The sequence below is a fragment of the Aspergillus ibericus genome (assembly GCF_003184845.1).
Source record: "Aspergillus ibericus CBS 121593 unplaced genomic scaffold BO80scaffold_78, whole genome shotgun sequence".
In the NCBI taxonomy this organism is placed as follows: Eukaryota; Fungi; Ascomycota; class Eurotiomycetes; order Eurotiales; family Aspergillaceae; genus Aspergillus; species Aspergillus ibericus.
This window is the reverse complement of record NW_020292176.1, coordinates 52,250-71,910: the sequence shown is the minus strand read 5'-3', so window position 1 is coordinate 71,910 and position 19,661 is coordinate 52,250. Positions and strand designations below refer to the sequence as shown.

Here is a 19,661-nt window from a genome sequence, read left to right as displayed (position 1 = left end):
TGTGGCGTCCAAGGCCCTGATGCAGCCAACCGTATGCTGAGGCGTAGCTGAGATAAGGGGCGTTTCTCCCCCGACGACAGTCCATTACTCGTCTGATCACGCAACCCGGACCGGCGGTGATTGACCGATTCCATCCCGAATGGAGGTCTGGGCTCTTTCCCGGTCGAGACAAGCTCGATGCCGTAGAGGGACCGACGGATAGTCTAGTTCCATGACAGGGAGGGAGGGAGGGAGGGAGGGTCTAGAGATCGCTCCAATGTCACATTACTCTACGAATGCCTCATGGCAAAGGTGGGTACAATGGGTAATAGAGGAAAAGCTTCGTTCAACAACATAACTGGGACAGCTAGCCGACTAGTTCGGGGTATCCTCCTCCGGGAGCAGGTTCAGCCACTTCTTGAACACATTCTCCGGGTCGTACTTCTTCTTCAACGTCTGCAGTCGCGGCAGATTCGCCCCATAGACATCCTTGGCGCGTCCATCGCTGTGCGAGTAGTTGGCATACGCCCGCGCATGAGCCCCGGCCCCAGCACGATCGCCCACCTTGCGCATCAGAGCCCGTTGCATCTCGCGCATCGTCTTGTCCAGACTGGGATCTTCCCAGCGGAAGGCACAGCCGACGTTGTACCAGGCGCCGCGGGTCGTGTAGGCCATGCGGTCCTTGGGCACCAGGATGGCCTTCTTGTGCGAGACCAGCTCGAAGAGGACCGCCGTGGCACTGGTGCCGTCGTAGGTCTGGATCATCGTGGCGTAGTCCTCCAGGATTTCCTGGAAGAAATCCACCTGCAGGGGCAGCTTGACGAAGGCGCCACTGAACGACTTGCGACCACCGTACGTGGCGATGGGGTTTTGGATGCTGTTCAATTTCTCATACGGCATCATCGTGGCGGTGTTGATGGTCGGGTTCAGCGCCAGGATGGGGGCAAAGTACTTCTCGGCCTCATCCTGGGGTCCGTTGTAGAAGATGGCAGCCACGATACTGACCCGTCCCGCGGGCATGGCGCCACAGAAGCCGAAGAAAATGCCCATGTCGCCGGTGTTGGTGTCGTCCTCGAAGTGGTTGACAAACTCGATGATCTGGGGGAGGCAGTGGGCCGGCCAGCTCACCAGGCCCGCATACACCTCGTTCGTCTGGTCGTAGGCCTGGAAGATGAACTCGGTGGTGACACCAAAGTTCTGGCCCGCGCCGCGAATGGCCCAGAACAGATCCGCATTCTCGGTCTCCGAGGTCTTCACGATGCGGCCATCGGCCAGGACGATGGTGGCACCCAGCAGGTTGTCGATCGTGAGACCATAGCGGCCGGTCAGCCAGCCATAGCCACCCCCCAGAGTCAACCCTCCGACGCCCGTATGGTTGACGGTGCCGCCGACGGTGGCCAGCTTGTACGGAGCCGCGGCGCGATCGATATCTTCCCAGACGGTGCCTCCCTGGGCCGTGATGGTCTTGCGCTCCGGGTCCACCACCACGCCACGCATCTTGGTCAAGCTAATCACAATGCCCCCTTCCGTCGCAGACGCGCCGCTGGTGGAGTGGCCGCCGTTGTGGACCACCATGGGGATCTTGTGGTTGCCCGCAAACACCACCGCAATGGAGACTTCCTCCGCCGTCGTGGGGAGAACCACGGCGCCCTGAAGACATCAAACGCTGGTGAGCAAAGTCCGGTGTGAGCAGCGGTGCATGGATAACTTACGGCTTTCTTCTCGCATGTGTCACTCCATCTCCGGATGCCCTCTGCGTAGCCGGGCATGCCCTCGGTCAGGACCTCGGCATTTGTCCCCGCCAGGAGCTGGCGGAGCTTGAGAACTTCAACCGCAGTGATAGAGTGCATGTTGCCGGAGTAGACAATGAGATGGCTGACAGGGAGGAATCTGGAAGCACAAGAAGAGGGTTTGGAGTGAGAGCCTACTCAAGGGCAGATATCGATAGAAAAAAGAAGGAAAAGAATGATAGGCTGGGCCGGCCACTCGGGTCCGCTCCGTCGACTGCCGCCAGGATATACTCCTGGGATATCCCGTTGCGATGGTGCCTGATCCTATCCATCGTCGGACCCGGGTCGAATCAACCGGCTCGTATGTCTGACTTTTGCTCTTCACCCAGTCGCCCCTTGCTTGTGATTCGTCGACATGAATTCCCTTTTCATCCGTCGCATGGCATAAAAGCTTGCCTAGGAAGAGCCATCGGGATGGACTAAATCTCCGGCTGAACCCGCCATCGACGACACCTCGTCTACACTTGGGGCTGTCCGTCCCAGGTTTCGAACGCACATACAGCTCCTCACGATGGGATCCACTGTCCGACAGTCACTAGTGCCGGTAGGTACTACGAGCTTAGAGGACTCCTCAACCGTCCCGGATACCCGCACTAAGGAAGTGTAGCCAACTGCCAGGACCACCGTGGCTGGCGTCCAAGCCACTGGTGGGGGAGTACCCGGTAGACCCCTGCATGGAAGGCCAGGAAGTTTGCTGCGGATGGAGCAGAGACACACCGATGCGATTTTCAACGGGTCAGACCGCTCTCCAGGAAGCCATGCACATACCCAAAGCAGGGTAGTGGGATGCAAGGGCACGACATGCCCGTCAGGGAAGATTCTTCGACCCCAACGATCCACAGCCGATATATCAACCCACTCGCGTCATGCTACACGTGCACATCAAGCGTTGAATGTGTCGCCGGATTTTCAGCTCCGCGTCGCACAGAATCAAGGCAGGGAGGGGGAGAGTGACCTGCCATTGCCATCGGGCCGGGCTTGACACGAGTCAGCATTCCAGGATGCCAGGGGGGGGCGCTGATCCTGAGCCAAAATCATTCAGCGCCGCCTCCGTCATGGTTGGGGCATGTGCATATGCAATGCCCATCCCAAGCGTTGAACCACAACATCAGCTGGCGGCCAGTAACTTGCGGTGGGCGGCCCTGCAGCCACTGCCGGGGGTGATGAATCTCCATCAACCGGTTCGATACCTCTCGAATCGAGATCGAGAGTCGATCCCTGGGTGACGCGTCCTGCAATCCGGGCCGATCGATGCTGACCCTGTCTCGGAGGGCCGCTCCTCGAGGGCTGCCACACCGTCTGCTGGGGAATCCTCCGCGGACCTTTTTATGCAGTGCAACCAGCTGCGATGAAACCAAGGGTGGGCGTCTGGTCTTTTATGTCTGGAGTTCGAACACCGGAGGTTTTCTGCTGGAACCTGAAGTGCCCGTCTCTTCGATTGCGATCCCCTCATTGTGTTTTCCCGGGAGCAACCATGATTGAGGATATTCAGGCCCGTCTTCAGGCCCGTTTCCAGGCCCATCTGGCCGGCCGGGAGGACCTGCTCGCGTCCCCCAGTATCATTGTCGGAACCCTCTTGTTCTTGCTGGTACTGTTTCAGTGGCACCGGGCGGGGGGTTCCAAGGCGTTTCCCACCCCGAGACTGGGCTTTCCTGTGATCGGAGATGCATTGGCCTTTTTGAACAGTCCGGTCGGATTCGTCCAGGACGCGACGGCCAAGTGTGGGCCGATCTTCCAGGTCAAGTTGCTGTTTGCCAACATCGTCTATCTCCGTGGCACCCAGCTCAACCGCATGTATGTGGATGTCAAGGAAGACATCTGGTCCTTCGGGGGTGGCATTGTAGGCATCCCTGTTCCCTCTGATGAGGAAACTATTCCCGCTGACTTTTTTTTCCAGGGCATGTTCTTGAAGAAGATCGCCATCCCCGGGTATTTCGAGCATTTTCGCACCCTGGTGGGCTCGTTAAACCGCGGCATCAATCGCAAGGTCACCCTGGACCGGTACACCGAGTTGGCGGGCGAGGAAGCCGACAAGGCCCTGCTGAAATGGAGCCGGCAGCCCGACATCAAGATCTTCGAGGAAGCCTCCAAGTATGTGCACCGCGTGATCGTGCGCACTCTCATGGGACAGGACTTTTACGACAACCACATCGACGAGCTGTACGACCTCCTGCACCGCATGGAAGATGAGATCGGCCACCCGCTGAACCTGTTGCTCCCCGACTGGGTCCAGCATCCCCCGGCCCGACGACTGGGACAGGCCCGCGACCGCTTCGCCGAGATCTTCGAGCAGCAGATGGCGATTCGGCGCCAGAATCCGGAGCAGTGGAAGGGCTCGCTGGACTACATCACCTACACGCTGGAGGACCCGCGCACGGCGCATCTCCAGGAGTACTATCCCTCCCACCACACGGTGCTCATGTTTGCGGCCCACACGAGTACCGTGGCCAGTATTGCCTGGACGGCCATGGAGGTGTGTCCTTTGCGCGACCCAATTGCTGACGGCTGGACTGGAATTCACTGACCGTGTGCACAGCTGATCCGCAACCCCCAGTATGTGGAGGCTATCCGCCAGTCCTTCAAGGAGCATGGCGATGTCCATCAATCCCCGGAGCTGCTGGCGTGCGTCAAAGAGAGTGGTCGCCACTACTCGGGCGTGCACATGTATCGCACCACCCATCGTCCGGTGAAGCTGGAAGATGGCTACACCGTCCCGGAGAACTGGGTGGTGTGCACCTCGCCGTATCTCACCCACCACGACGCCGAGATCTACCAGCAGCCGGATCAGTGGCTGCCGGAGCGGTGGCTGCGCCCCACGGCGCGCCTGCAGAACCTGAACAACACCACCGACGCGGCCTTCCTGCAGTTCGGCGCGGGCTCGCATCGGTGCCCCGGGGAGAACATGGCCGGGATTATTGCGCGGGAACTGGTGTCCCGGTTGGTCCAGAACTACGACTTCCAATGGGGGCGCGAGGGACCGGCCCAGCTGGATATCTCCGCCATGGATTTTAGTAAAGTGGGCAGTCCCTGGTTGCGGGGCGATGCGCGCATTCGCCTCCAGCCGAGGGCATCGCCGGCGGCTTAATGAGGTTGACGATGGAGGTCAGACGGATGTTACGGTATACGAATTTGAGTTTAGTTCAATCCCAATCGAAGAGCGACGGTAGCATGACTCGTACCCTGTCCCGCTGGAATCAGACGCATTCTCTCTTTGCCGTCCACATTCTGTGCTATGTCCGCTGTACAGTACTCGTGGGCTAGATTCGAAGATCTGTTCAAGAGAGACAATGTTAGGACTTACTTCTGTAGCTTCACATTCCATATGGCACCTCTGTGTCGTTTGATACAACCCTGATTCGCAACTAGTGTTCTAGAAACGAGAGACACTGCACAGCCCTATATAGACCCGATCGGCCACCGCTCTTCGGGGAAAGATGACCTCCACCCTCACTGCCAGCCAGTGCGTTCCACTCGTACCCTGCCCTCGAATAGACGAGTGGTAGACCACATGCTACCGGCTCTAATTCAGCCGACCAAAGCCACCGTTCCATGGCGCCTTCGGGTCGTGTTCGTCGCTCACCGACATATGCAAGGCACGTCCTCGGGACCATGGATTTACCCTTTTGAGGCGGTGCGGTGCGGATCATCCCTTTGACTACTGGCCAGTAGATTCCGGTTTTGCGTGCAGGCAAACAAGCCAACCCGGCCACGAAGGGCGGATGTCTCTTGATGAACGTGCGTCTGCATCCATCTTCATGCCGCATCGCCGCCCGTTGCGGTTACGGTAACAGTGCCATCCGAGGAGGGCGGACTCGCACCATACTTAAGGAGTAGGCTCAGATCCAGTTGAAAGGCACCCCGAACCTCTCTCTTCCCGAAGCCTAACCAACCGTCCGGGGTCCCAGGCCTTCTTCTCTTCCCTCCCTCCATCTCTCCTTCTGGTTTTCTTTCCCGTGGCCCTTCATCATGGCTCCCCAGGCTGATGTCCAGGTTTTGATCGTCGGTGGAGGTATTGCGGGGTTGACCCTGGCCAACATCTGTAAGCGCATCGGACTCAGCTACAAGGTGTTGGAACGCACTGCCGAAGTCACCCCCGTGGGTGCGGGCATCTCGCTGGCCCCCAATGCCCTCCGGCTCCTGGACCAGCTGGGCTTCATGGACATCATCCGGAAGGAGGGCCAACCGCTGCGCAAGATCCAAGTGTTCCGCAACAAGACGAAATGGAGCATGCTCGACTTTGAGTGGCTGGAAGGGACCTACGGCTACTCCATGTACTCGATGCCCCGACACTCGCTCCACCGGGCCCTGTACCAGGCAACGGGGACGGAGCACGTCCTCCTGGACGCCGAGGTCGTGGGCTTCGAGGACGAGCCCGACTCGCCGTCGGTCAAGGTGCGCCTGGCGGATGGCCGCGAGTTTACCGGCGAGGTGTTGGTGGGGGCTGATGGCATCCGGTCGATCACTCGGCGCCTCCTTGCGGACAAGCAAGGGCTGGCGGGCGTCAACACCATCCGCTTCACCGGTCGTACCCACATGACGGGCATCTCGTATCCGCTGAAGCACCTGGGGCCCGAGCATCTCGGGGTGGCCACCTGGGTCTTTTACGATGACTGCATCCTGACTTCTTGGCCGTGTACGGAGAACCGCCAATGGTTCGTCGGCGTCAAGGTATGTTCCCTTGCCTTTCCTCCTCGAGGCCTCACTTCATTCCGCGGAGTCAGACTGATGTCCCATCACTGGACAGCCCTCTGAGGCCAAGACCACCTCGCGCTCCACCTGGAAAGGCGCGACCAAGGAGATGATCAATGAGGTGTACGGCCATCGCTTCCACCCAATGGGCAAGAACGAGACCGTCCGCGATGGTACGTCTCCTCCATCCTCCGCTCCTTACGGGCTACTGACTGGTGCGTAGTGGTCGATATTGCCGAGCGGGTGACGGCCAGTGATGTGTTTGAGGAGACGGCGTTCCCCGACATGGCATTTGGCCGCGTGGCTCTGGTGGGCGACTGTAAGAATCCATCGATGCACCGCATGAGATCTGACGACTAACTGCAATAGCTGCTCACTCTATGACATCGTTTATTGGCCAGGTACGGATGCCGAACCTTCCTGTAAATGACCCATGACTAACCAGAACTGCACCAGGGTGCCTGCCAGGCGATTGAGGATGTGGGCGAGCTGGCCAACGGGCTGCACACCTACTTTGCCGGCCAAACCAACGATCCCCAAGTGCTGCGGGAGGTGCTGATCGACTACCGCAAGAGCCGGGAGCCACGCGCCCGCAATCTGGTCTACTACTCGAGCATCTTCGCGCAGGTGCATACCGGGCGATTGCCCTATGGATTGGGGCCCCTGGCGCGTCGTATCGCGTTCACGTATGCCCCAACGTGGTGTTGGAAATGGGCCACCGACCCGCTGTATGGATACCAGCCACGGGTGCACGCGCTGGACATGTTGTCGAATTAGGGGGGTGATAGCATTGATTCCTGAATGGCGTTGACTTGGGCTGGCTGAATTAAGATGAATAGAGTTGGAGGGGTGGTATTATCCATGGAGACCATGCTGTCAAGCGGGGTGGACGCAAGGGGCAAGACATTGCCCGAAGATCGGTCCGTTGGTATCCAACCCCGAGGTTTCCTTGCTGAGATATGGGCTGTGTGTGGGAAGCTAGAATTATGTATCCGATTAATGAGATTCACGACTGCCGATCATTTGCTTTAGCGTCAACTGACTGATGCATCTGGATCCCCAATAGCCTGTATCGCAGAACATTAAGACATATATATAGAGATATGTTACTTTACTAGAAGGTTCGGGACCAGCCACTGAGGTCATCATAGTAGTACCCCGGTTATCGATTGGGACAGCGCATTGAATAAAAAAGTTGCTACAGACTGTCCATAACAACTACCTTAGTCCAACCGCACTTCGATCGGCTTTCAACTCATGTCGTAACAAACATAAAGAACTATATAGCATAGATACTCTGCTTCTACTCTATCTTTACATTGAATGGTGGTTGGAGTCGGGTGAGCAGGACAAACATATGTACCCTACTCCGATATATATATCCACCACCACAAGCATCATACGCAACCCACAACCAACAAACGTAAATTTCATCCACACTTTTCACATCTGATAATCAAACTGTCATATCGACATGTATCTTACCTGGAATAATTTTAGTAGAGCCAGGAGTATCAGACTACTACATTATCAATTCACACTTATGATGGTGATAGCATCGCATTCCAAAGGTTCACCTCCGCGGGGTCGGTTCAATACCAACAGAACCATCAATACCAGCTAGCCTTATCAGGAATTGCACTAACCCCTTTTAAGCACCCTACATACCAAGCTGTGCCAAGCTGTGCCAAGCACCACTCATCCAGCCAATCAACGTCCAGTATCAAGCCATCTCTCCGGCATTACCCGTGTCCATACCAGCCATAACCCAGACAACCCAACCAGGTACACCCAACCAGGTAATTTTCATCCTCAAACCGATTAAATAAGATCTAACCTCTAAAGAACACTAGTGGAGTGTCCGACGCAACTAGATAATACAATACACCAGAGAATGCAACCCCCTCAGTCCTCCGTAGTCGATGACCATCAAGGAAAGATCATCGCCCACCACGACACCACACCAAGCCACGCAGCAAGTCACCTGAATAAGTGACTGCCAATCACCCCGCAAACCGACTCCGACGCCGCAACGACGGTCCAAACCAATACAACACCAACACTCCCACGATACAACCCACCGTCAGCCCCGCCAGGAGGGTCGTCCCCCGTGCCACGCCTAACCGGTCATATAAGGGCCCCGACCAGAGGATGGCCGCGAAGGCGAGACTGGCACGCGCCAGATCGTTCATGGCGAAGAGACTCGCGCTGTAGGTCATGTATGCCACGGAGAGGTAACTGAAGATGCATTGCAGCACTAGGGACATCCCCGCCACTTCGATCACGAGGCCGATGGTGGGGACGATCCAGTGGATCGATGCCCGGGAGGTCCACGCGAAGAGGAACAATCCGGTCGGGATGAGGATGCTCCCTACGATGGCTGGGACGAGGCGGTGTTCTGGGTGGGGAAACTCGCCGCGGCGGAAGGCCTTATTGAGGGAGAAGTGCACAAAGGCGTAGTAGAAGGGGATGAGCAGGAGGGAGCTGATGACGCAGCTGAGGAAGATGAGTCCCAATTGGCCCAGGTTCATGTGGTAGATGTCTTGGTAGACGAGGGGCAGGACTTCGAAGTACGAGTAGAAGATGGCGTAGACGAGTCCGATGTACACCGTCGTGAACAGCACCGCGGGATCGAGGGCATTGACCTTCCAGGGAATCACTAGCGCCTCGTAGGCGATCTGCATCGCCGTGGCGTTCTTCGTTTGGATCTCCGATCGGGATCGGAACGCCGGGTTGCCGGTGAGCTTGCGCAGGCGCTTGGCGCGGAGGTGCATGATGGCGGGGGCGGAGGTCTCGGGGAGGAAGAGCTAGTGGAGAGAATTAGAAAAGAGATGGTTTCCGAGTTGGCATCGCAGACAAGGGATCACTTACCAGGGACACAAAACACAGCGCCGCCGCCCATAAGATCTCCCACATGGCCCAGTGCCATCCTTTCACGGGCACACTAAACCCCGAGATCGTCGGGGCAATGGCCGGTCCGGCGATCGAACACATCCCCCAGATGTACAGTCCATAAGGGAGGTTCTTGATCGCCGTCACATCGGCCAGGGAGGCACCCCCCGTGGCCAGCCCGGGGGAACCGAAGAAGCCCTGCAGATAGCGCAGGATCAGGAAGCCCGGCACGTTGTTGACTAGGGCCGTCGGCACAGCCAGGATCAGGAAGATGGTGACGGAGATCACGTAGGGCGGATTCCGACCCACGGAAGGCACTTCCGACATGGGACTCCAGATCATCGGCCCCATGCCATAGCCCAGCACGTACAGGGCCAGCCCCAGCGAGCTGACGGTGCGGGTGACCCCGAAGATATCCTGGAGATAGCCCTCGTCGGCGGCCACGATAGCCGCCGCCATGAACACCAGGAAGGTGAACAGGTTCACCTCGACGTAGACCAGCAGCTTGGCCGCAAACGACCAGTTATGCGGGTTGTCCGGGTCATCGGGCGAGTACCAGTCCACCAGGATGGTCCCGTCCGGCAGCACTTCCGGCTCGATCCACGACGACGGCGATTGCAACGCGGACTCGGGCGGCGTGGGCGCCGGAGTGGGGAGGGTGACATCTTGGATCCCATCAATTTCCTTGATCGCGTCGTCGCGGGGCAGGGCTTGGTTGAACAACGTACTTCCATCACCTGCCTCGTGGACCGATTTCTCCGAGGACTGTTGTTGTTGTTGTTGTTGTTGCTGCTGCTGCTGGGTGAGGGCATTGCTGGCCGCCAACTGGTACGGTGGCGGCAGGGTAAAGTCGCGACGAAATTCACGGGGCGTGAAGAGACGCCCCCCCGACACGAGGCGGAGGAGCACGCCGAATGCCGAGTTGGAAAAGACTCGTGCCATTGTCGGTCGGTGCAGTCGGACTGGTCCTGGTCCAACGCGGGAGAAACGCATCAATTGGAGGACGTTGACCAGGGTATGTATTGGTAGGATTTCGAAGCCATCTGACCGTCCGACCGCTTCCGGGCACGCAATTTCCCCAGCCCTAAGGGGGGGCATGCAAGGGGCCCCCTCCGTTCAGCAAGGCGGGCTTGCTTTTTGAGGCATGCCGCAAGGATCGACGGGGGTTCCATGGTTGCATCCCCTGGCTCAGGATGGAGCCGGCCATTCACACGTCCACCGGCCATTCCGGGGACAAACAACCCCCCCCACGAGCCGAGTGTCCGAGCGGTTGCATGAGCGCCGCCCGATGCAACGAATCATTTCCCAGGTGAGGTCATCTCCTACGTGGCAGCCTGGCTCCGAACTTGAAAAACAAGCCCTATCCCGACTGTCTCGGATGGACGAAGCACGAAATTATCCAGATCCCTCTCTTGCTTGCTGGCCCGCCATGACTTCTCTCCCCCCGGCTCAGTGCTGCATCGCCGGCCATCTGCACAGTGGCACCCCCAAGGGGGAGGAAACCGACATCGATGGCAGTAAGGAACCCCCTCCCGCTTGGTACACAGTATCTCCATCGGTCGCATCCTGATGTACATCCCCCTCTCTAGTCCTCACCTACGTGTCCTACCCTGCCGATAAATCGACCCACAACGCCATCCTGTTTCTGTCGGATATTTTCGGTCCCAAGCTGGTCAACTCGCGGTTGATCGCGGATCAGTTCGCTGATAATGGGTACTTGGTCGTGATGCCGGACCTGTTCAACGATGATCCGGTGCCCGTCGATCACGGAAAGGAATTCGACATCATGAAATGGTTGCAGAAGCACTTGCCGCCCGTGACGGACCCGATTGTCGACCGGACTATCGACCACATGCGCAACAAACTCGGCTGTAAGCGGATTGGCGCGGTCGGATACTGCTATGGTGGCAAGTATGTCGTTCGGTACCTCAAGCCCGGGTTGGTGGATGTGGGCTTCATGGCCCATCCGGTCGATGTGCAGGCGGATGAGTTGAAGGGCATTCAAGGACCGTTGAGTATTGCTGCTGCCGGTGAGTTGAGTTACTGCCCCTTGCTGTCGATGAAACAGTGACTGAGTGGGAGGAATTGCGACAAGTGTCCGACTTTCTCTTCCCCACGGAGAAGCGCCGCGAGAGTGAAGATATCCTGGCCGAGGTGGGCCAACCCTATCAGCTGTCGCTGTATTCTCATGTCGAGCATGGGTATGCCGTCCGGTGTAACCTGGAGGTCAAGCAGCAGAGAGTGGCCAAGGAGCATAGTTTCGCGCAGGCCGTGTCGTGGTTCCATCAGTACCTGAAGGAGTAAAATACTAGGTCGTGGTATATATTTGGACATTGGATAGGTAGTACCTGCCTGAGAGAAATCAATACCCATTGCACAAAGCATCATCTTCGATAGTCACGATAGCTTCCATCTGGTCGACGTCAGAACCCAAGCAGCTTCACATATAGTCACTCGAGAACGGACGAGGTGATGGGTATCAGATATGTCTATTGATCTCAACAGGATATGCCCACATCTCAACCACAGTACACCCTTGAACATTCGCTGCACATATATACATCACACATCCCGAGCATTCATGCCAACAGATCATTCGGAATATACAGCGGCATCGTATCCTCCCACCGACTCTGGGTCAGCACCGTCATATTCGACCCATCCGCCTCCATCTGCATCAGCATCGGGTACGGTTGCTGGTTATTATCATAGATCGCCGCCTCATCCTGGAAGCCAAACATGCCCGTCGCCCAGCCGATCTTGCCCTCGTGCGTCCACACCGCGTGGGCATCATTGCACGGCAACGTCGTCAGCTGCTTCACGTCACTGCCATCCACCGCCATGGTCATGACGTCGTAGTTGTCATCCAAGGGTCCGGCAATGGGCCAGCTGGTCCGCCGCGTGAAGACAATCCGGTTCGACCCATCCGGCGCAAACATGGGCGTATTATCCCATTCCCGGCTCAGCACCACCACCTCGCCGGTCGTCAGGTCCATCCGGCGCAGCCCCAACGGCGCTACCTCCTCGCTGGCCGTGTACGCGAATTCCCGCCAGACCACCCACCGGCCATCGGGCGAGATGGTCGGGAAGCCCGCGTTGGTGCTGCCGTTGGTGAGCGGGCGGGCCCAGGACCCGTTGGCCGCCACCAGATACACCCATCCGGGGTTGCTGTAGCGGTACTCGAACCAGTCGCCCAGCCCGACGGCCAGCACCTCGCCGTCCCCGCGCCACGAGGCCTGGAAGGTGCCGTTGGTGTTGGAGGAGTTGACGCGCGCGGGGAACCGCGAGCCATCGAAGATGTCGCCCGCCCCCGTGCCGTCCGCGTTCATGGTCACCAGGGAGGAGTTCTGGGTCTGCTGGGACGTGTACGCGATCTTGCCCTGATGCGACATCTGCGGGAACACGTCGCTGAAGCGGTACTCCCAATCATCGTCCCAGCTGTACAGCTTCTTGCCGACCTCCCGCACCGGGTCCCACTCGACGTGCTCGTACACCATCTGGGTGCCGTCGGGCGACCAGGCCGGGGAGCGATGGTAGCCCACCAGCGAGGCGTTGCGGTACGGGGGACTCACTGTGCCCTGGACCTGCGCGGCCGTGTAGTTGATGGATCCCGGGTAGGTGGCATTGGTGAGCAGGCTCTTGACCAGGTAGCCGACGGTGCTGTTGTCGATGTACTGGGGGAATAGCTTGATGCCACCGGCGTCGCCCGACGCATGCTCCATGCGGTCGGTACCCGTGGCAAAGTCCACGGACACGATGGCCGTGCTGACCTCGTAGAAGGCCGGCTCGGCCACGCGCGCATAGTAGGTCAGCTCGGTGGGGATCTCATAGAAGACGATGCGGCGGCCGTCGGGCGAGAACTTGGGCGAGCCCAGACAGTAGCCCGTGCGGTTGGCGACGCGGTGGAAGTCCCGACCATCGGGGCGGATGGCGTAGATGGACAGCTCCTGGACGTGCTCCCAGCCACTGATGTTGTTGTGTCCGCGCCAGGGGGTGTTCCGGTCGGACGTGAAGACCACCCACTCGCCATCGGGGGACCAGGCCGGCCGGAAGTGACCATCGGGCAGGGTGTAGTCGCCCGCCACCTCGGTCGAGTTGGTCACGTTCCACAGGGACCCGGTCTCGAGGTTCTTGATCCAGATGTTGCTCTTGTAGTTGTTGAGGGTGCCCGCAAAGGCCACGAGACTGCCATTGGGCGAGATGGCACCCGCATCCTCCACGGCCGGGGTGGTCGAGATGGGCTGCAAGTCGGTGCCATCCGGGCGGACCCGGTAGAGATCTGACTGACCATCCCCGGCCCGCTCACTGGTGAAGACGATCCACTGGCCGTCTGGGGACCACTGCGCGTGGTAGTCGAAGGTGCTCTCGTTGCCCAGGAGCAGCCGGGCATTGGACCCGTCCGCATTGGAGACGTAGAGCTGTGAGATGGCCGGGGCAATGCGGTTCATGAGCATGACGCCCTTCTTCCCGGCCACTGGCGCCCCCCGAGCGACGACGGCCGAGGCCTTGTCCTCCGTGCGCGCCATGGAGGCATACGGACATGAGGCGGCGGCGGCTAGGCCGCCACACAGAGGGAGGATCAGGGAGGAGAGACGCATCGGGATGCGGTCCAAAGCTCGCCGCGGCGGGTTGCGATGCAGGAGGATATCCGGAGAATTGAGCACCTGGGGATGGCCCTACTTAAGCTTCCCGGATCCGGTGGAGCATCCCCCTCCGGAAAAATCGAGAGGACCTTCTGCTCGGACGAGACCTCGGGCTTCGCAATAGCCTTCCAGATGGGGAAGGGAACGACGCGGATATCGTCAGGCAGTGGGCTGCGTACCATTGGTTTTCGGCAACGAATGCCGATCCCTTCATCTCCGCGAGACGAGGAGCAGGATCCGCACTGCAGGACTTCCCTCGTCCACGCTTCAGCGTCGAGGGATTAGTATTCCTTCTCCTCCGGACAATGATCTGGTTGGTTCCCGCCTCTGCTGCCAAGAAGCGTGGATATGAAACCCGGTCCATGGCCGGAGATATTGTGCTGAGAGAGGCGGGACCGTTCCGATGGGGCTATATCTTTTCCCCCCACGAGGCCCTGTGCTCAGTCTGGATCGGTATATTGCTGGGATTCGACTAGAAGAACAATGGTGGGATGAGGTGATTGGAGTCTACTGTATGCTAGCCATTGGGCTGTTGGACTGCTCAGCATCAGGCCTCTTCCGACGATGCTGCCACTGCTGACGGGCAACCAGGCTGGGTATCCGGGTGGATGATGACCGAGGCCAGGATGACTGGACTATACTGGGTCTGGCCTAAACACCGCAGGAGCTGTCGCTGCCAATCTTGGCTCTCGGATATCCCCGAGGGTCATGTCGGATCTTGGGGATTTGGCTGGCTGCTTGGCATGCGGGATGTCTCCGCTAGTCTCCGGCATCGCCCCTCGTGGAGGAGATCAGTGCGGTCCATGGTTGTCCTTGGGTTCCGGACAAACTCAAACTGCTGGACCGCTGAAGATACCCCGAGAACCCTAATCCTGTCGATCCCAGACGAGGTGATGCTAAAATCAACCCGCCCATGTCCTCAGGACAATCAGACTCGCCCGGCCGGCCGGGATGATGTTTGAGGGGACAATGCAGGGTCGGCCAGGGTCCCTCGTTAGTCCCTGATGACTAGTGACTAGTACTGAAAGCCGAAGACGGGGCCGGGAAAAGGCCTCCGCATTGGCCGGCTTCCTCTCGGGGAAAATTCCCTGGCTGGCACCGATTGATTACGATTGATCCTGATGGCTCATGGCTGACGAATCCTCGCTAACCCGGATGCCGGCGGCAGTCCATCGTGGTCGTTGGGATTGGATTCATGGCAGTGAACGTGCCAAAGACATTGCAACTTACCCAACGACTAGGGAGAAAAGAAAAGCCCAGTCGGAACCGCGGAAATCCTCCCGCACACATGCCCTGGGGGAGGGTATGGACTGGGAGTTAGGGCGTCGGCCTTTTTTTCCCGCAATAACCCCGAGACGAAGCCTGAAGCCACCTCAATCCGCACCGAATGAGGAGACGGGCAAATCCAAGCCGGAAGGGGAGTGCTCGGCCGCGGTGGAATCCTGGAGCTGAGTTGCAAATTGGATACGAGCTGATCCCTTCCCAACCCGCCGGCCAAGTGGGGGTTCGGGCCATAGCGCTGGCGCTGCCAAGCCCGTCTCTCGGACGGCGCTGGACTTGGAGCGCCTGGAACCGAGGAGACGAGGAGATTGATTCGATGAGGTCGGATCGGCACTGGGTTGGGTCCTGCCCCAATGGTTACTCTACGCTCGACGACCCAACGGCCTGTACGAATAACGGGACCCGCAGGCAGGCCAGGAGGTCCCTCACAACCAGCCAAAGTGTTGGTCAAGGCTGTCATCCGTGTGGAGCAACCGAGAAGGCCAGCACGGTCTGCTACCTGCTTGAATCACGGGACAGTCTGAGTAACTAGCCAGCACTAGATCGGGCGTCAGCCATACAGGTGGTTCTAAGTCCGATAGGGAACGTAGCGGGTTGACAGCTCTGCTACGCCATCGATGACATGGACTCAACCGGCCGCTCGCACCGACTGGTGGCAACGGTGCTGCTATTGTCAATCAGGCTGCTTCCCCGAGTGGGATCTGGTTTGCCTCGACTGGCCCCGTGTCGTGGAGTCGAATTCGTCGGCGGCGGCTAAACTCGACGAGTCCACTAGGGTAGCATGTGTTTGTTCAATGTCCCCAATAGTACAGCTTACGGGCTACACGGCGGGTCAAATTTGCCGATAGGTCTGGAATACCTCTCTAGCCAAGCAGTTCGACCAACCTTACTTCGTACCTGTGCCAGCCGACCAACAGGATGCCTGACATGGTGGCCGCCATGCATGATCAGCCGGGTCGCAAACGGTCCTGACAGGGATTTCACGCGCAGGTTACTCGTTTCTCCGGGCCGTGGTGCAAGAGGCTAACTCCATGCCAACCATTGACGAGTTGGGTGATTCCCACTAGTCAAGTGTCTGGCGCTGACTGACTAGCCTCATAGCAACGGAGAAAAGGAATTCCGGTAGAAGAAGAAGAAGAAGAAGCAAAGGAACTAGGCACTGGGGCGCGTCCAGATGATTGATGTCACCACCTGCATCCTCTCATCGAACAAGAGATGCTGCGCAGCGGCAAAGGCCAGGGTTGCTGCACCACTCTCCTTGAGCAACGACCGGCCAGTTTACCGGAAAGAAAAGGTTCCTCTGAACCGGGGCATTTATGGCCAGGATAGATGGATCGATTTCATTCGCGCAGCGAGCGGGGGGTCCGTTGCTGGACCGGGCCGGATCCTTCACTGTAGGCGACATCGGACCGAGCATTGTGCTGCGCTTGTCAAGGGCAGCCCTAGGCCCCCGAGAGGCTAGTTTTGCACGGCGGTGGCCTTGGTGGTAGTCTAGACAACGGCCCAGCTGTGGCCAGATTGTCAAGACGTCAGTTTGAGTCCGTCGACTGCCTTGCGGACAAACACTTCAAGGTTGGGAGCGGGTTGAACCACGGGTTGAGATGAGCAAAGAGAGCGAGAACGGGATCGACAGCCGAAGATAAGCTCTGCAGAGCCCTATCGATTAATCGAAAAGATTTGAGATAACTGGTAGGGCATCTAGACCGAGCCATGGTTGAGGGAAGAAGGCGTCGGGGTGCTACTGCACCATCCTGGTGCGCCCAATGTTCAGTCAGGCCGAACAAATTGAGCAAACCATGGTGCCTGAGTTCATTCGGCAGGCCTCGTTCGATCAGGGTGCCACATGAGTCCTAGTCAGATGCCGGATAGGTGTTGCTGAAGGCCCCAGCATCGTGGTGACCGGAGGGTTCCTCGCATCTCATCATCCGGACTTTCTCCCCACAGATTCTCGGGAATGATAAACATGGGCCAGGCGTGGGGCAAGGAGCATCGTCCGCCAACGAGACGAGTCTCTGGACTGTTTTTGGCCGATCCCATGACGCAGGTCCGGGGCATCGAGCACCCGATGCAACCCTAGGTGGCCAACCTCGCCGGCTCGGGAAGTGCCACCCTCGTCATCTACTGGATCCTATCGCCTATCTCAGCCATGGCGAGATAGCCTCATGCCGGAGACTACCCCCAATTCCCATCCTACCCTGCCCTGTTGGCTGAAGATGGGCGTCCGTGTGTATATAAAGACTGGTGCACCCCTGCTTGAGCAGGTCCATTGAAGATCTTCCGGTTGATGCCGTAAGCGCGACATGGCTCCACGGCTGGAAAAGAAGCCCTACTTTGGGCTCGTCGGAGGATGGCTCACCTTCTGGATTACGGTAGGACTTCCAAAGCAGAGAGGCTACCGCCGGTTACTGACCCCCTCCAGGTTGCCTGTGCCACGGACATGACGTTGTTTGGCTATGACCAAGGGCTGTTCAGTACGTCCGTTTCCTGCTAGCTTCTGGACATCGAGGTCTAATCCCCGGCAGGTGGCATCGTCGTCACGCAGAACTTCCTTGAGGTTCATGATCTGGTGGGACCCAGCAAGACCACGACGCTGTCGACCGTCACGGCCATCTACGACGTGGGATGTTTCCTCGGGGCTATTGCCGCCTTTGCTCTGGCGGAGCAACTGGGCCGGAAAAAGTCCATCTTGATCGGGACGGCCATCATGGCCGTCGGCACCATCCTGCAGGCCAGCTCGTACAGTCTGGCCCAGATGTTTGTGGGGCGCGTCATTCTGGGGTGAGCACAACCTGCCTGCGATGCTGCGAGTGCTAACCACGCGCAGGATTGGAAACGGGATCAACACCTCCACGGCACCCATCTGGCAGACCGAAACTGCCCAGGTATCCTGGCGGGGCCGCCTGGTCATTCTCGAGATGGCCCTGAATGTCGGGGGCTTCATGATGGTCAACTGGATCAACTACGGGCTGTCGTTCCACGGCGGTGCGCCGGCCTGGCGACTGCCCATTGCCCTGCAGTTCTTCTTCATTGTCGTGCTCTTTGCCACCGTCCCATGGCTGCCTGAATCCCCGCGGTACGTACGAGTCGCTCTGGTCCCTCGCATCGGTGGGCTGACCGGACTAGGTGGCTGCTCTGCCATGGTCGCACTCCGGAGGCTGTAGAGGTCCTCTGCAGCATCGAGAATAAACCGAAGGACGATCCCTATATCGCGACCCAGCACAGCGAGATCGCGTACAGTATCCAGTACGAGCGGGACAACGCCGTGCCTTGGCGGGATCTGTTGACTGGACGGTCGACCGGCGACACCAAGACCCTGCGACGGTTGATTCTCGGGGCCGGTACGCAGGCCATCCAACAGTTCCAGGGTATGTCGCGATTCAGTTGCATTCATTCCTCTTCTTCCGTTGACTGACTGGGGCTAAGGGATCAACATCATGTCGTACTATCTCCCCCTGGTGCTCATCAACTCGGTCGGGCTCTCCAACAACATGGCGCGCTTGTTGAGCGCCTGCAATGCGACGGTGTACTTTGTGTTTGCGTGCATGTCCGTGACGCTGATCGAGCGCTGTGGCCGACGCGGCCTCATGCTGCTGTCCACCTTTGGCCAGTGTGTGTGCTTCTTGATTATCACCATTCTCCTGCGGTTTGCCGAGATCGACCGCACATACGCGACCGCCGCGGTCGCATTCTTTTTCCTGTACTATATCGTGTTTGGGATCGGGATGCTGGGGGTGCCCTGGCTGTATCCGACCGAGATCAATTCGCTGCCCATGCGCACCAAGGGCGCGGCGGTGGCCACCGCAACGAACTGGTAGGTGGTGTTTTCATCCACGATGTCTCCCTGGCAGTTGCTGATCAGGTCTCAGGATCACCAACTTTGCGATTGTGGAGATCACGCCGATCGGCATCCAGAACATTGGCTGGCGATTCTGGATCGTGTGGATAGTCACCAACGCGGCCTTTCTGCCCATTCTCTATTTCTTCTATCCGGAGACCGGTGAGGAGACCGTCCCATTGTGCTGTAGAAACACCATCACTAATTCCACCAGCGAACCGGACCCTGGAAGACCTGGACGAGTATTATCGCTCGGACCCGGCCCTGGTGGTCACCCGGGACCCGGATGCCATTTCCACCCGGCGTCCCTTGCGGTATGTCCAGCGTGAGGAGGAGGAATTGCAGCGACAGAAGAAGGTTCCGGCGGGGGAGGATTCATCCAAGGAGAGCGCGGCATCGGTAAGCCATGTCGAGTAGGGTGGCTGGGTGGGTGGTGTGGAGAGGACATACAAAGTACTCTGTAGAGTAGAGAAGATAGCAATTGGAAGAGAAATCGAAGATGGCAAACGGAACGCGTCCTTTCAGGCAGCCACGGCCAGTGGAACTGCTGCC

General features: G+C 58.5%; 8 protein-coding genes across 8 annotated transcripts; 4 read left to right on the top strand and 4 right to left on the bottom strand.

The window, feature by feature from the left end:
* Window positions 1-366: 366 nt before the first annotated feature.
* On the bottom strand, window positions 367-1,829 carry BO80DRAFT_394279 (FAD-binding oxidoreductase; the record flags this gene model as incomplete). The annotated part of the gene is made up of 2 exons (XM_025717280.1): window positions 367-1,629; window positions 1,692-1,829. Coding segments are annotated over 2 exons (1,401 nt in total), but the record flags the coding sequence as incomplete, so codon positions are not given.
* A 1,414-nt stretch (window positions 1,830-3,243) lies between these two features.
* BO80DRAFT_369111 (cytochrome P450) lies at window positions 3,244-4,854 on the top strand (the record flags this gene model as incomplete). Its single annotated transcript, XM_025716374.1, has 3 exons — window positions 3,244-3,609; window positions 3,667-4,242; window positions 4,306-4,854. 3 exons carry the CDS (start codon window positions 3,244-3,246, stop codon window positions 4,852-4,854), a joined length of 1,491 nt encoding a protein of 496 aa, XP_025569656.1.
* A 686-nt stretch (window positions 4,855-5,540) lies between these two features.
* On the top strand, window positions 5,541-7,559 carry BO80DRAFT_429983 (FAD-dependent oxidoreductase). The gene is made up of 5 exons (XM_025720604.1): window positions 5,541-6,437; window positions 6,514-6,631; window positions 6,682-6,777; window positions 6,828-6,859; window positions 6,915-7,559. Exons 1-5 carry the CDS (start codon window positions 5,736-5,738, stop codon window positions 7,233-7,235), a joined length of 1,269 nt encoding a protein of 422 aa, XP_025569655.1. The 5' UTR covers window positions 5,541-5,735; the 3' UTR covers window positions 7,236-7,559.
* Window positions 7,560-8,073: 514 nt separating this feature from the next.
* Window positions 8,074-10,357, bottom strand: BO80DRAFT_429982 (MFS transporter). The gene is made up of 2 exons (XM_025720603.1): window positions 9,330-10,357; window positions 8,074-9,265 (listed from the first exon to the last, which is right to left on the bottom strand). Exons 1-2 carry the CDS (start codon window positions 10,290-10,292, stop codon window positions 8,462-8,464), a joined length of 1,767 nt encoding a protein of 588 aa, XP_025569654.1. The 5' UTR covers window positions 10,293-10,357; the 3' UTR covers window positions 8,074-8,461.
* Window positions 10,358-10,779: 422 nt separating this feature from the next.
* BO80DRAFT_369038 (dienelactone hydrolase family protein) lies at window positions 10,780-11,654 on the top strand (the record flags this gene model as incomplete). Its single annotated transcript, XM_025716370.1, has 3 exons — window positions 10,780-10,867; window positions 10,940-11,380; window positions 11,446-11,654. The coding sequence occupies 3 exons, from the start codon at window positions 10,780-10,782 to the stop codon at window positions 11,652-11,654; spliced, it is 738 nt and encodes a 245-aa protein (XP_025569653.1).
* A 275-nt stretch (window positions 11,655-11,929) lies between these two features.
* On the bottom strand, window positions 11,930-13,876 carry BO80DRAFT_369071 (tricorn protease N-terminal domain-containing protein; the record flags this gene model as incomplete). The annotated part of the gene is made up of 1 exon (XM_025716372.1): window positions 11,930-13,876. The coding sequence occupies one exon, from the start codon at window positions 13,874-13,876 to the stop codon at window positions 11,930-11,932; it is 1,947 nt and encodes a 648-aa protein (XP_025569652.1).
* Window positions 13,877-15,093: 1,217 nt separating this feature from the next.
* On the bottom strand, window positions 15,094-16,091 carry BO80DRAFT_266444 (uncharacterized protein). The gene has a single exon (XM_025714792.1). It carries the CDS (start codon window positions 15,732-15,734, stop codon window positions 15,231-15,233), a length of 504 nt encoding a protein of 167 aa, XP_025569651.1. The 5' UTR covers window positions 15,735-16,091; the 3' UTR covers window positions 15,094-15,230.
* A 1,483-nt stretch (window positions 16,092-17,574) lies between these two features.
* On the top strand, window positions 17,575-19,526 carry BO80DRAFT_369107 (sugar porter family MFS transporter; the record flags this gene model as incomplete). Its single annotated transcript, XM_025716373.1, has 8 exons — window positions 17,575-17,643; window positions 17,694-17,745; window positions 17,797-18,052; window positions 18,099-18,347; window positions 18,398-18,639; window positions 18,698-19,085; window positions 19,141-19,271; window positions 19,324-19,526. 8 exons carry the CDS (start codon window positions 17,575-17,577, stop codon window positions 19,524-19,526), a joined length of 1,590 nt encoding a protein of 529 aa, XP_025569650.1.
* Window positions 19,527-19,661: the final 135 nt, after the last annotated feature.

What these genes read in the sequence shown, in the direction of transcription:
- BO80DRAFT_266444 (XM_025714792.1), bottom strand. Translation starts at nt 15,734, where the DNA reads ATGACAGCCTTGACCAACACTTTGGCTGGTTGTGAGGGACCTCCTGGC.
- BO80DRAFT_429983 (XM_025720604.1), top strand. Translation starts at nt 5,736, where the DNA reads ATGGCTCCCCAGGCTGATGTCCAGGTTTTGATCGTCGGTGGAGGTATT. An exon ending in AATGGTTCGTCGGCGTCAAG is followed by an intron (nt 6,438 to 6,513) that starts GTATGTTCCCTT and finishes ATCACTGGACAG; the next exon opens with CCCTCTGAGGCCAAGACCAC. An exon ending in TGACATCGTTTATTGGCCAG is followed by an intron (nt 6,860 to 6,914) that starts GTACGGATGCCG and finishes GAACTGCACCAG; the next exon opens with GGTGCCTGCCAGGCGATTGA.
- BO80DRAFT_429982 (XM_025720603.1), bottom strand. Translation starts at nt 10,292, where the DNA reads ATGGCACGAGTCTTTTCCAACTCGGCATTCGGCGTGCTCCTCCGCCTC. An exon ending in CGCTGTGTTTTGTGTCCCTG is followed by an intron (nt 9,266 to 9,329) that starts GTAAGTGATCCC and finishes TCTCTCCACTAG; the next exon opens with CTCTTCCTCCCCGAGACCTC.